The sequence below is a fragment of the Miniopterus schreibersii genome (genome assembly GCF_964146895.1).
Source record: "Miniopterus schreibersii genome assembly, chromosome: 1".
Classification (NCBI taxonomy): Eukaryota; Metazoa; Chordata; class Mammalia; order Chiroptera; family Miniopteridae; genus Miniopterus; species Miniopterus schreibersii.
In genome coordinates, this window is record NC_138101.1 from 51,756,649 (window position 1) to 51,770,470 (window position 13,822).

The window sequence follows — 13,822 nt, forward strand, 5'->3', positions numbered from 1 at the left end:
ATATTTAATAATATCAATTTTACCTCATGAGGCACTAAAGCATATTTCAGGAAAAATATAAGATAATTGATATTAAATATTAATTGTTATTCAGCTCCTTATTATTTAGTTAATATTTTTACTAGATTAATAATGTAGAACTGTATTTGATGACTAAATTTTTCTTCCTTTCAACATAGTAAACACTTGTATAATTATGACATTTTTAAATGGTTAAATCTTCTGCTATTTATTTTAATTCAAATCCAGTACATTATATATATTCAGAACACAAACTATTCATCTTCTTCTAAACCTTCAATTAAATTCCACAATGCAAACTTCTTGGCACTAGAACTGTTTCATGTTTATTCAACTGAGCCTGTGTCTTGAAAAAGTGTTGATGTTTGGGGGTTTTCTGGTGAGAATCCACATTCTGACATCACCTTGACTGTGACAGTGATTGGCTGTTGGAAGGCAAAGAAGAGTTTATAGCCAGCAAGAGCAAGTGAATGAGTGAGTGAGAGAGCAGGGGAAATACTCAATCTGTGTCACTCACTCCTGTGAGCCTGCCTCCTCATTCCAGGACTGCAAACGGGTAAGATTTAACATGACAGTTTCATTATCTTAAAATCAAACACTCCATGTTTTACATCTATGGACTTGGCTTTAAATTTCTAAAATTTAAATGTGGATATTATTGCACTGTATAGAATGGCTGTGTAATTTAATACTTGTTTAGCATTACACTAGTACCTCAGATTTTAGATTCGTTCCAAAAGGTTAAGCTTATTAACCCATGCATGTAAATTCTTAATATTATGCATATAAACTAGAAAATTATGCTTTCTACTTTCTATCTCTGCATCTCATAGATAACTGCTTATTTCCTCATTCTGAGGCATTCAAGATAACCTGACTGAAATACTATTTTGCATTTGCAAATCTGCCTCCGATATATGCAGAGCTCTCCATAAAGTATGCCTAATTAGTATTTCCATTATGTACAATATCTTTTCATTATGTTATACTTTCAGTTTCAAAGTGTTACTATTCTATAGTTCTGAAACCAGTTTGGAAAAATATGTAGTACTAGAGAAATCAATGATATTGGTAGTTCATAATACTTTCCCCAATAAAAACTTGTAATGAGAGTGGCAAAACTATTCTTTAAGAATATTTAAATTGTTGTTTGGGTTATTATGGTTAATATAGAGGTTTTTGCTTTTGCTGAATCACAAAGTAAATAAAATGAGATTTATGTAGGAAGCCAATTGCTGCCTACCTGAATCCTTGGTTCTTTTTATACTACCCCCCTTTTGTTTTCATCTAGTTGTTTTTATGGTTTGTTATAAGAAATGTATGTAATAAAAACTCTTTCTACAGTTCTATGTATTTAAGTTTTTAGGTCTTTAAGATGTTATAAATACCCCAACTCTTTTTCATAAAGCTACAGAGCAACAATCTTCCTGTTTGTGAGTAGACTAGATTATAGCTGACAAACTTCAGAGTACTATTCAGAGCACCCCAAGAACAATGAAAGCTTCTTAAACGGCCCCCTTCAGGGACGAAGTCTCTTTATCCCAATGTGATCATCAAGAACTTTTTCTAAAGTAGGGAGGACTGTAAGGAAGCGTGTAGGCATCAAAATCAAAGACCCACTCTGCCACAAATAGAGTGTGACATAGGACCCAAGAAGCTTCTTTGGGCCTCAAGCCTTACCTTATGTAATGTTTATTTTAGTGCCAGGTACTTGGTAAGGGTGCAATAAACTTAGGGTGAATGAGGAGAAAATGCAAAATCAACCTTCAGGGTACGGTGTACACATGGGTTTTATACATCTTAAATATTACTTTTCCAAGTATGTGTATGGGGAAATTGCCATAACCATTACATATTGCTTCTCAAATGTGGCCAAATACTTTTTCTCTAACCTCTTCCAATTCAGATTTGTCAATACTGTGAACTTGCAAATTTACAAATATGATTTTACCAAGGCTTAAAACTATCTCATGTTTTTCAATTATTTAGAGGATCAAAAACAATAAAATAATACGCCTTGCTTCCTACACTATTTTGGCTTAAGCTGCTCAAAATATCTCTGTAATAACCATTGTCAAAAAATAATAATAAAATGAACAAAATGTCAATAAATAGATAAATAAAATGTAGCCAAAGCTGTCACTCTGTATGAGAAAGCACTCACAGTTAAATGTGTATGTCAGTGCAAGTGGGAAGAGGGTGTTAATAGGCTGTCAGCTCAGTTTATGCAACCTCTATTAAACTGGATTTTATCAAATAGGATAAAATTAAGATAGGATTTCACTATCTTTCTTTATTTATGAGGAATCCACGTGGAACTGAGATCTTTGCATGGCTACCAACCCCAAGACTGTTCAGGAACTATTCCCACTCAGAGTTGCATCTTCAATTCTTCCCTGACTTTGGAGAGCCCTTGATCCATCTCATGACAGCTTCCCACACTAGTGATGGAAAGTTTAAATGGAGCTGGAGAAATACCTAATTTGAGGAAATTTGCCCCTGATATTCCAAGGTGAAATTCTGATGACTTCTTCCCATAGAATCATCCTTAGACATGGCTCTTGGTGCAACATGCTATGAGAACAGTATTTTACATATTATGGATCACTTCACACATATAAAAAAAATACAAGTATTCTAAGATATTTATAGGAAAATGGTGCCTACTCTCCATTTTACAAATGATCTTTTAGTTCAAAAGCTACATAGAAGCTGGAAATGCCTGTAGGATTGTTGGCATTAAAACAATCATATAAATGTATTCAATTTTTGCTTAGTTTTAAACCATAAACAAAAGAAACAGACCCCATAACCACACAAACCATTCAATTCACTTAGCTGCTATTCCTACGTCAGTGATGCTAGTAGGCCTCCTAGCCCCAGAGTGGGGTATGCTAAGCACTCTTGCCCTTTGCAGTGATGAGACAGTCTTCTAGTGACAGATCATAGCAGAGAGGTTAAGACCAAATACGGAACTCAAGATTATTTAAACAGGAGGGTAAAGTCAGTCTTCTATGACTTAAATAAAAGGAACCATTTTTAAACAACAACAGAAATTTGGTCTTAATTACTCACAACCATAATTGGGCGGAAATAAAAACAAATTAAATACTTCATTGTCTAGTATGAGCAAAAAAAATTACACTTTTAGTTTTAATATTTGTTAACTTTACTACTTCCTTCATTCCAGAAGCAATCACCAAAATGAAGACTGCTTTAATCTTGCTCAGCATTCTGGGAATGGCCTGTGCTTTCTCAGTAAGTTCTTTAGTAAAAACCTATTTTTATTTCCATTTTTATCTTTTTATGTCAAAGAGAGGATATGTAGTAATTAAATATTTTTTTTAAACAGATGAAAAATTTTCACAGAAGAGCCAAGGCAGAGGATTCTGAAGAAAATGGGGTAATTAACTTTAATGTATTTCCTTGGCCTAACTACACTTGTTCTGGATGTATGTGCACATCAAACATGACTATATCATCTATTTTGTTTACGCAGGTCTTTAAGTACAGACCACGGTATTATCTTTATAAACATGCCTACTTTTACCCTCCTTTAAAACGATTTCCAGTTCAGGTAAGTATAAAAATTAATTTTTCTTTTCACCCATTACAATAGAAAGAGAATCAAATTTAAAGGTGAAACACTAAATTGGACTCTCACTGAAATGCAGCCAGAACGATCACTTACTACAAAAAATTTGTTTTTAACATAATAAAATAAAACTTATCCTTCATTCTCCTTTAAAATAGAGATACACCACACAGAGTAGAATCATTTTGGGTCCGGTCTAGAATATAATAAAAGTAAATACCTTGGCACATTGAATTCAGGTATTTTGGCTAACTCACTGACAATTAAGTCAATGATAAAGCCACAAATTGTCATGTTATAGTTGATTCAATACAGTCATACAGCTGTTTCACATCCAATAATTTTAGAGTCCTTTAATTGGTAGAAAAAATTTGATTTTATAAATAGTAGAGATCATTTAAAAAGAAATTCTTGATAATCAATGGTGAGTACTGAAGATTTTCTGAACCTCTGACCTGTGTAGGTCACTAGAGCAATAAATATGTCATACACTGGAGTGTAATTTTTACATTGGCTCAAGATACGCAGAAGAAAGAGAGAACTTCATGAAGTAAACCAACATGCTTATGAGAAAAACATTCTTAAAATTTGAAAACAAAAAAGAAAATAGCTAAACTAAAAATAAGAGTTTCTGTTTTTATTGGGTTACCTGTGAAGAGGGCCTTTGAAAAGTGGAGGGTGTGGTGTTGATTTTAAATATACAACAAACCAGAATTGCACTATTTTTATTCCTATAAAACGATGCCTCAGCACAGTGGCTTGGCATAGCATCCTACCATATGTCGGGCTAACCCATGTCTAACTCATACAATGATAGGAAATGATAATTTTAAAGTATTTCTAGCACCATAATAATTATGGGAAATGTGTGTGGCCAAAGAAATATGAGCACAAATGATACAAGAGCTGTGGGTTTTCAGAATTGTGTTCTATTCTTTGGTTCACTCTCAGGCCCATAAATAAACATTGCTCATTTGAAAGTTTCCTAAATATTAGGTTCTTAAAGATATCCCCACCTAGATGCTTATATATATTTTAATGAATATGAAATGATATTATATGAATGATATCATATGAAATGATATTAGGAAATGTTTTATTTTTCATTGATAGACTCCAAGTTCATAGATCTTTAAATATACCTTTAGTATACAAAATTTCCACAAATTATATGCAGATAGGTCCATCTCAACTAATTAAGAATTTGTAAGTAGGACAGTTGTTTTAAAAAGAATCCAATAAAACATATCTCCTGATCTAACAGTCTAACCCAGGATTTATGATATATTCTTCTATTTTGCAAAGTTTGATTTCTAGGACTTTTTTCTTACATGTCTACTTATATATTTTTCATAGCTCTTATATATTATATATATATAAAAGACTTTTGGAAAATCCATAAGACTTAGTGACAAATTGGCAATAAGGCATAAATGAGAGAAAGGAAAATAAGAAAAAGCCAAGGCTTCAAGACATTACATGCAGTTTTAAAATTGTTCTCACTGCAGATATTAATTGAAGAGTGATGTGGTTGAGGTAGGAAGAAAGCTAGACATGAGGAAGTTTGAAAAATGATGAAATACTCCCAATATGCTGCATAAATATGCTGTCCTCTCTATATAATTTAACTAACAAATAAAATAAAAGTAGTTCAAATATAATGTCACTCTTTATTTACTCTCTGGGCTGGAGAAAGCAACAACCATTAAGGTCATGGCAGTGGAAGAGCAGGTCTAATTATTCTCTTTTCCACCCAAGGTTATTCTTGGCTAAGGGGACAAGCATTCCCTTTCGTTGGGTGGGTGGTGTGGCCACCTGAAGAATGAAACCAGCAGGGATGGCCCTGAGCAGGATTGGATCTTGACTGTTTCCTGAAGTCTGATCTCTAACCTGGGGTTCTTCTGAAGCTGTATTTCTAAGACCCATGGAACTTAACTGAGTCAGAATCAAAGTTAACATCTGCAAAGTAGAAAATGACAGAATCATACGTTGGGTGTCCATTTGTATACCTGTTGCCATTAAAAGTGGTGGCAGGAAAAGAAGGAAAACTCCATTTGGATCAAAACTGGGAGAAAGATGAAGAATCCTCTACTGTCTTAAAGGCTCTGAAAGCAAAAGTTTAGATTTACATTTTCTTTTAAAAAGTGGCAAATCTCCTTAACTTATAATTATATATTTATAACAGATTCCTTTGTTTAATTTATTCTCATTCAATATTCAGCTCTCTAGAGGGCTGGTACTGTAAAATCTCCTAAATGAGTAAATGAATTAATTTTTCTCTTATATAACTTTTAATATACAGGGTGGGCAAAAGTAGGTTTACAGTTATGAATATGTGAGATTATTCTTGTATTATTATTTATTATTATATTATTTATTTGTATTACAACTGTAAACATACTTTTGCCATTCCTGTATATATATTAAAATTTTAGGTATTAGTTTTAGATGGAAAGATATTAAAAATTATATGCAAATTTAATTTCAAGTCAAATTCTAATTTAAATTCATCAGGAAAACTCATTATTTAAGAGAATCACTGAGTAACAATCACTTTATAATAAGCCTAATAATTTTATTCATATTTTATAAAGAAATGAAACAATGTATCTATGCCTAGCCCAAGATTTGCCTTGAACTGGTTGACATCACAGCCATTCTGGGCTTCAGATTCCTTCCTGTACAAGAAAGAAATTGGACCAGATAATCCTCTTGGTCTCTCAGAGTTAAGCAATTTTGGGATTCATTGCTTAAGTTTTTACATATGAAGTATTTTAACATATTGTTTATGCTTTGGGGTTAAAAATGTAGTATCTCATGCATATCTTGATCATTGTAAAATGCTTTTTCCTCTCACACCTCATTCTATATGTGCTCAGTCTCCTCCTAGCTTTCTCACATTAGCATGAGAACTGCTCTAAGTAAATAAATGTAAGTCTACATATATATCCACATATGTATGAATTCATGGGTATGTTTTTTAGAGCAGTGACTCATCTGAAGAAAATGGAGATGGTGATAGCTCTGAAGAAGAGGAAGAGGAAGAGGTAAGACATTTCTGTGGTTTTTGTCATAACAAACCAGGCAGCACAAAAACAAATAGGAGACTAGTTTACCATAGTAGGGACTCAGCAAACCGCCATTGCCAGCTTACCAACTGCCCACAGTCTTCTATTTTGGACAAGTAAAATGTTATTTAAATTAGAATAAACTAAAATATCTTGTTTAAAACATTATTGCAGTTTGGGGTTGAAGTTATAAATGGTACACAAAATCAAAAGTGTCTCCATTTTAAGTGGAAGAAGTATGAATTCTGATAAATAGGAAAGAAAGCATTATTTATATTTAAGTGGATAGAATATGGTGGTTTGTAAAAGGCAAATACATAGTGAAATGCTTATTTTAATGACTAAACTTAAAAAACTTAATTTACTAAGTGAGTAGTATTGTATGCGAAAGCTAATCTTATGCCCTCTACAGTGTTATTGTGAGTCATCTTCCTTTCTTGACCCACCAAAATAGGTTGATCTTTTTAATAGGAATTTCATGTATTTTTTGTCTAATGATAAAATTCATGTTCTTACAGAAATGGAAATACTCAAGATGTAAAAAATACCTTCTGATATGGTACTACAAATCAGTGTAGTTTTGGCTAAAATTCATCTATATATTTTGGAAATTGTGCTAGCATGTTTATAACTGACACTCTTGCCCAAGGAAACATACTAATTAGGTACATTTTCCTGGATTGTCAATTATAGCAATCCACTGGTTTGGGAACCTTCTAAATTCCATTATTCATATGTACTATTTATGAACAGACAATGACAGTCAAAAATGGCTCACGAATAAATATCTGTTGTCTTGAAAACAAAACAGTGTGGGAACTTTAAAAACAACAAATAATTAGTGTAATTTTTTTTAAATGTAAAATTAACATTTCCAGTACAACGATTTACCCTAATAACTTAAAGGAAGGCCCTAACAAGAATGTCAAGCCAGTACCAGGAAAAATGCCACCTACTAAATCCCACACATTTTTGCCTGTAGTTCCACATAGTAATCTTACACAAGAACTAACCTAGGGTAATCCATTTAACTACCGCTGTTTGCTGTACAGCGATTGTAAAATTGCCTTGCAGCTAGATTTCCCAATTAGATTGTATACCTTTTGTCAGTGGTTCTTGTTGTGATAATGGTTGGGGGTGGAGGAAGAATAGGACTCCTTTAGGATTCTAATGAAATCACACACACTTAAAATTCTGCCAACAGTCTCTGAACATTTACGGTCCTTCAAGAAGTTATCTTCAAACTCCCCATGACCCAGGAAACTTGGAAACTATAAGTTTCATTCTTCTTCTGTATCTCCTCGGACCAAGTAGCACAGTTTCTTATACATATATGGTGTCCAGTAAACATTTGGTGGTTTGGTTTTGATCCTTCAGAGGAATAAATGCTCCAAAGATCATTCGTTAAAAGTGATCATGGAAAAGTGGATGACTAAACCTGGGAGTCTTCCATTCTACAGAGATTCTATAAGCACTTTGCCCCCATTTCTTCCCTAAAAGTTCATTGGCAATTCAGGTTAAATACAAAGTCACCAGGAATTGTATTCACACGAGAAGGTGTTTAGGCACATTTTCTATTTAGAAAACATACATATTTTCCCATTTCTAAACTATCCAGCCTCAAAAAGTATAAAACATCTATTGAAATATAATACACATAACACAATTATCATAAGCAGACAGACTACTGAAATTTCAGCAATTGACACACCAGTGTAACCAGCACTCATAGCAAAAAGCAGTACATGCTTTGGGCTCCATTCCATTCATTAACCAAGCCCCACCAAGGGCAACTGCTATTTTGACTCCTATCAGATTGTTTTACCTCTTTTTGTGTATTATATGTATATACGGAATCACACAGCATATACTCTTCGTGTGTGTACTGTTCTACTCTCAACTTCAGAGACTAATCCATATTGTTCAATAGTTGTAAATTATTCATTCTCATTGTTAGTATTCATCATATGAATTTACCACAATGTATTATTATTCTGTTTATGGGCATTTGGGTAGTTCCAAGTTTGGGTTATAACAAAAAGTGCTGCTACGAACACTCTAGTATTCCTTCTGGTGAACATATGCATTCATTTCTGGTGTCCAATTTACCTAGAAGCAGGTAAAATGCTATGCATATGTTCAACCTGAGCAGATGCACCTGAGCAGCTTTCCAAAGCAGATGTGAACTCCCACTGTCAGTATGAGGGTTCCAGTTATTCCATGTTTTCACCAACACTTTTTCCTTCAGTCATTTTAGCCATTCTAGTGGGTTAATAATACTTTTGAAAGCACAAGTCATTGCTAATTTTTTTATCCAATAAGACATTTGAAGCCTAATGCCCATCAACAACAGACTGACCTATTTTTCCTTTTCAACTTATTGCAGCAGGACATCCTCAAATAAAATATCTAGGAAAAGAAAGGGTACTGTAGGACAAAATGTAGATATCTATAAATTGGGAGTTTGGGTCCATATTCATAACTCTGCCACTAATTAACTGCTGTCTATTTGACCTAATATGATCCATCTATTCCATTGGACCTCAGATTTTTCACCTGTGAAATGAGGGTACAGGACCCAACTTGTGTATCTTCTTACAGTAAAGATCTTTCCTCCTCTATGCCTGAAAAATTTAGTCTGTTGGACTAAAGCATAAACATGAAAGAATAGATAAACAGTATGGTGTTTGTGGACTATTTAACACAATTAGCTTGGAGATGGTTTGGGGGTTGACTCTAGTATTCCCAAGAGTACATTGAAACAGTGGAATTTACAAATTTGTTTTAGTCACTTGTTTTAATAATAAGGCAGGCTAAATATGAGTTTTGTTTGTTTGTTCTTCAAGTCTTAAAATATAGAATCCTTAAAGTAATCTTAATATCACAATATCTTTAAAAATATATTAAAATGAATTCAATTTTCGAGGACTTAAATAGATTCTATGTGTATGAATTCCTGATTTTTAATATTAGCTATGAAATACTTTGTGTGATTAGTCCATTGTCTAACAACATGGAGTAAAAGAAGAAGACTAAAATGTTAAAAGATTTTAGTAAGCATTCATTTGAGGAGTGGGAATTTAAAAATATATATATTCATGCAATAGCATAATATATTACTAAGGATTTCTTGGAGAGCTTTGTTTCCTCATTGCACAGAAAAATTGTGTGTCAAATCCTGACATCTTTTGAGTACTGCATACGGCACAGAGCTGGCTTACATATTGGCAGATGGATTTTGAATTAAATATATCTTTTTTCTTTTAATAAGTTAATGAGATGTGTTTACTTCTTTTGGTGGTGAATAAGACATACAATCAATTAGAAAGGAGTTGGTTTATATAAAAAAATCCCCTTTTGAAAAACATATCCTAGGTGTAGTGTGGACAATTCACATAAATTCTAATCATCATCTAAAACTTCATAATACATTACAAAGGGCTCAGCTTTTTGAGTTAGAAAGATAATAGCTTTGTCACTTACTAGGAGAACTTTAGCAAGTTATTCAGCTTTCCTGAGCTCAATTTCTTTCTCTAAAGAGGAAGAGCAATACTCCTACATTACAGGGCTGCTATAAAGAACAGAAGAAAAACAGGTACCAAGTTCTCAGCTTATTTGTCAGCAAGTACACGAATTAATTTACTACCACACTGCAGTAGTTATTAAGACCTTTGAATTTTCAGTATTTAAATTAAATAATTTTAATCAACTTCAATTTCATGAAACTTAAATATAATTAATGAAAAAGACTGTAATGGATAGACTTTAAGAGCCTAAGCCCTGCGTGATGATGTGATACCTATAGTAAGATACGCTGACATTATGACACACATATTTTTGCATCGATTAAACAGAATGTAGAAATACCTAAAACACACTAGAGTGAGGTCAACGGTGTGCGAGTTCTTAGAAGTTAGAAGCGCCAAAGGCGTGAGAGGAAGCAGAGCTATCCACACTGGGCGGTGAGCGGGTTGAGGGACACAAAGACCCCCCCAGCAGTGCTTCATGACTCCCACAAATCGTGAGTTATCCTCCCGCTGGAATAACTTTCCTTGCTCTGGGCCCTTCTCCCAGGAGAATTCAAACGAAGAAGAGAACAACGAGGAGTCTAACGAAAACGAAGACGAGGCCGAGAACGCCACCCTCTCCGCCACGACGCCCGGCTACGGCGAGGGGACCACGCCCGGGGCGGGGACCGCGGGCCCGGCCGCCCTGCAGCTCCCCAAGCAGGTACCGCGTCCCCCCGCGCCCACGCCGCCCAGCGCCCCGCTGCGGGCCAAGGCCGCCCGGCCCTGCGGGAGGGGGCTCTGAGAAAGCAAGGCCAGGCCCAACTCCCCTGTTTGCAAAGAAAAGCTCTTCCCCCAGGCAAGCCCTCTGCCCGAGCCATCGCAGCGCCTTTCCACGATGGCAGGACACGAGGGACACGCACCTTAGCGAGCAGAAGGCGGGGAGCGGGGCTGTGGGGCGTCCCCCGCAGAGAAAGCGCGTTCACCCAGTGCCTTCCCCCCTGAAACGCGCCGGGAAGGCCCTGGTTCCGGTTGAGCCCCACCAGCCCCCTGCGCGTCCGTCGGGCTCCCGCAGGAAATGGCGTCCGGAGGCGCCGTCGAGCAGCCGCGCCTGCGCCGGCCGGAGGGCGGCCCCGCGCCCGCGCGCTCAGGCCGAGGCTCGGATTCTCCGGCGTTCTCCCCTTGCAGGCTGGCGCTGGAGGGAAGACGGCGACGGAGGAGGAGGAGAGTGATGAGGAGGAGGAGGACGAGGGAGAGGAAGAAAACGAAGCCGACGTGGAGGAAAACGGGCAAGGCGTGAACGGCACGAGCAGCAACAGCACGGAGGCGGACGCGGGCCAGGGCAGCAGCGGCGGAGACCACGCGGAGGCGGAGGAGGGCGAGGAGGAAGGCGCCCCGGAGGCAACCACGGCGGGACCCACGGCGGCCGGAGGGCAGGACGAGGGCGGGCCGGCGCCCGGCACCACCCCCCCGCCGCCGGGGGGCAGCACGCCCGCCGAGTACGAGGCGGAGTACGAGCCGACGGGCACCAGCGAGTACGACGCCGCCTACGAGGTCTACGAGAACGGGAACGCGGAGCCCCGCGGGGACAGCTACCGCGCCTACGAGGACGAGTACGGCTACTACAAGGGGCGCAGCTACGACAGCTACGACGGCCACAGTTACTACGACCCGCAGTGAGGCCCGGCCGGCGCCGCCGCCCCCTCCGGCGCCTCACGGGCCTGCGGGCTCCACGGTTCAACTCAGGAAGGTGCAGGAAACACGGGCCCTGGACGGTGCGGGGCGGTGCCGCCGGCGAAGGGGTTTGCCGGCGGCGTTTCTGCAAGTGCACGGGCTTCCTGTCGCTTTTCCAGCTGGCATGCTATTATCGAAAGGTCGTTGTCAATCAGGGCGAACTTTAGCAGGTGGGAAACCAATCCATGAGGCCAAGTTCGATGGGATGTTTTGAAGTTGTAGTTCTATCAACAGTATTTTTAATGTGTTCGCTCTGTTACCGCTAAAACATACTTTTTGTGCAAGAAGTGCTTCTCAGAAGAAACCTATTGATATTAATGACACTGTATACGATAAATGTGTACTCTTTAATCGTACTACCTATCCAACACTGTATAGTTTAATTATCATCCTCATGTGTTTTTAGGTGACCTGTATGTCTATTCTATTATGGGTTTTTATCACAAATAAAAATGCAATCCTTAAACTGTGTTATGTGAAAAAAAAGTGAGAGATTCAGAGTGGGAAAAGTGTGAGACAAGTAGGGGGACAATTCAGCTGAAGGATAAAAGTTTATTTCCACTATGGTTTAAAATTCAGCAAAACTGTAAACATTTTCTTGTAGATAAATCAACATATCTAAGACTTTGACATGGTTGTCAAAGGGTCAGCCATATACATCAGGGGGAATACATGGCTTTTATTAGAGTTGCCATATTTAACAAATAAAAATATAGGATTTCTTTTTAAATTAGAATTGCAGATAAACAACGAATAATTTTTTAGTATAAGTACATTCCATGTAATATTTGGCCTTCGTAAAATATTTGGACCATACTTATACTAAATAATTCATTACCTGAAATTCAAATTTAATTGAATGTTATATGTTATATCTGGCAATTCTACTCCTACTTAATTTGGTTTTAGGTACAGTAGGGAGTGGGATAGAGTATAAAACTCATACACACGTGTACACACACACGTCACACACTCACACATACACACAAAGAGGGTTGATATGCAAACCCTTAACTGCAATTTATGCTTTAATTTAACCCTAAAAACAAATTTCAAGTGGGAGTAGTGAAGTAAAAAGGAGGAAGACAAAAATGTATTCATCATTTTATTTATTCATGTATAAGATGTATTGAGCATCTACTATGGAGCAGGACAATGTTTAGACATCAAGCATATGGAAACAAAGAATCCTGTCCTCAAAGTGATTTTAGTCTGATAGCTAACAATTGTAAACTGTCACATGAATCAAGTTATTGTCTCCTCACTTTTTAATTTGAAAATATCAAGCCTTCAGAAAAGTTGGAAGACTAGTACATGAGCACCCTTATGCCTTTTACTTGGATCTACCAAGGGTTAACATTTTGCCATATTTATGTTATCTCTTTCTGTCTATTTCTGTGTGCCTGTCTTCATATATGTGTATATACTTCTTTGCCAAACAACAAGAGTGATTGCAACATCATGAACATTATGACTTTTCACCCCTAAATACTTCAAAATTTAGTGTAAGAACAAGGAATTCCTCTACATAGCCACAATACTGTTCTCTTTCTCAAAAAGTTTAACATAGATGTGATATTTTCTATTATACAGTCCATATTCAAATTTTCCCAATTATCACAATAATTTCCTTTATTAATAATTCATTTAATTCTTGCAAAACTCTATCAAGCACAAATATGTTATCTGTGAAGTTTATTTATTTATTAATACCCCAAAGTTATTGTATATAGAAAAATTGGTTGATCTTTTCCTTCATGGTTTCTTCCTTTGCTTTTGACTCGTGTAGCATGGGTAACTTGTCCTATCTCAGGGATTTGAGCTAGCTCGCTTCCATCCTGAGTGCAGAATGATAACTGTTTCCACCATTGCTCCAAGCATCTAGGAGTCTCTTTTAG

General features: G+C 36.9%; 1 protein-coding gene across 2 annotated transcripts; it reads left to right on the plus strand.

The window, feature by feature from the left end:
* Positions 1-489: 489 nt before the first annotated feature.
* Positions 490-12,390, plus strand: IBSP (integrin binding sialoprotein). 2 transcript variants are annotated; one of them, XM_081144855.1, is made up of 7 exons: positions 490-577; positions 3,212-3,279; positions 3,374-3,424; positions 3,521-3,598; positions 6,601-6,663; positions 10,759-10,914; positions 11,379-12,390. In XM_081144855.1, exons 2-7 carry the CDS (start codon positions 3,226-3,228, stop codon positions 11,868-11,870), a joined length of 894 nt encoding a protein of 297 aa, XP_081000981.1. In that variant the 5' UTR covers positions 490-577; positions 3,212-3,225; the 3' UTR covers positions 11,871-12,390. The 2 variants fall into 2 exon arrangements, with proteins under 2 accessions (XP_081000981.1, XP_081000982.1); XM_081144856.1 differs by having other exon boundaries at positions 504-577; positions 3,215-3,279.
* Positions 12,391-13,822: the final 1,432 nt, after the last annotated feature.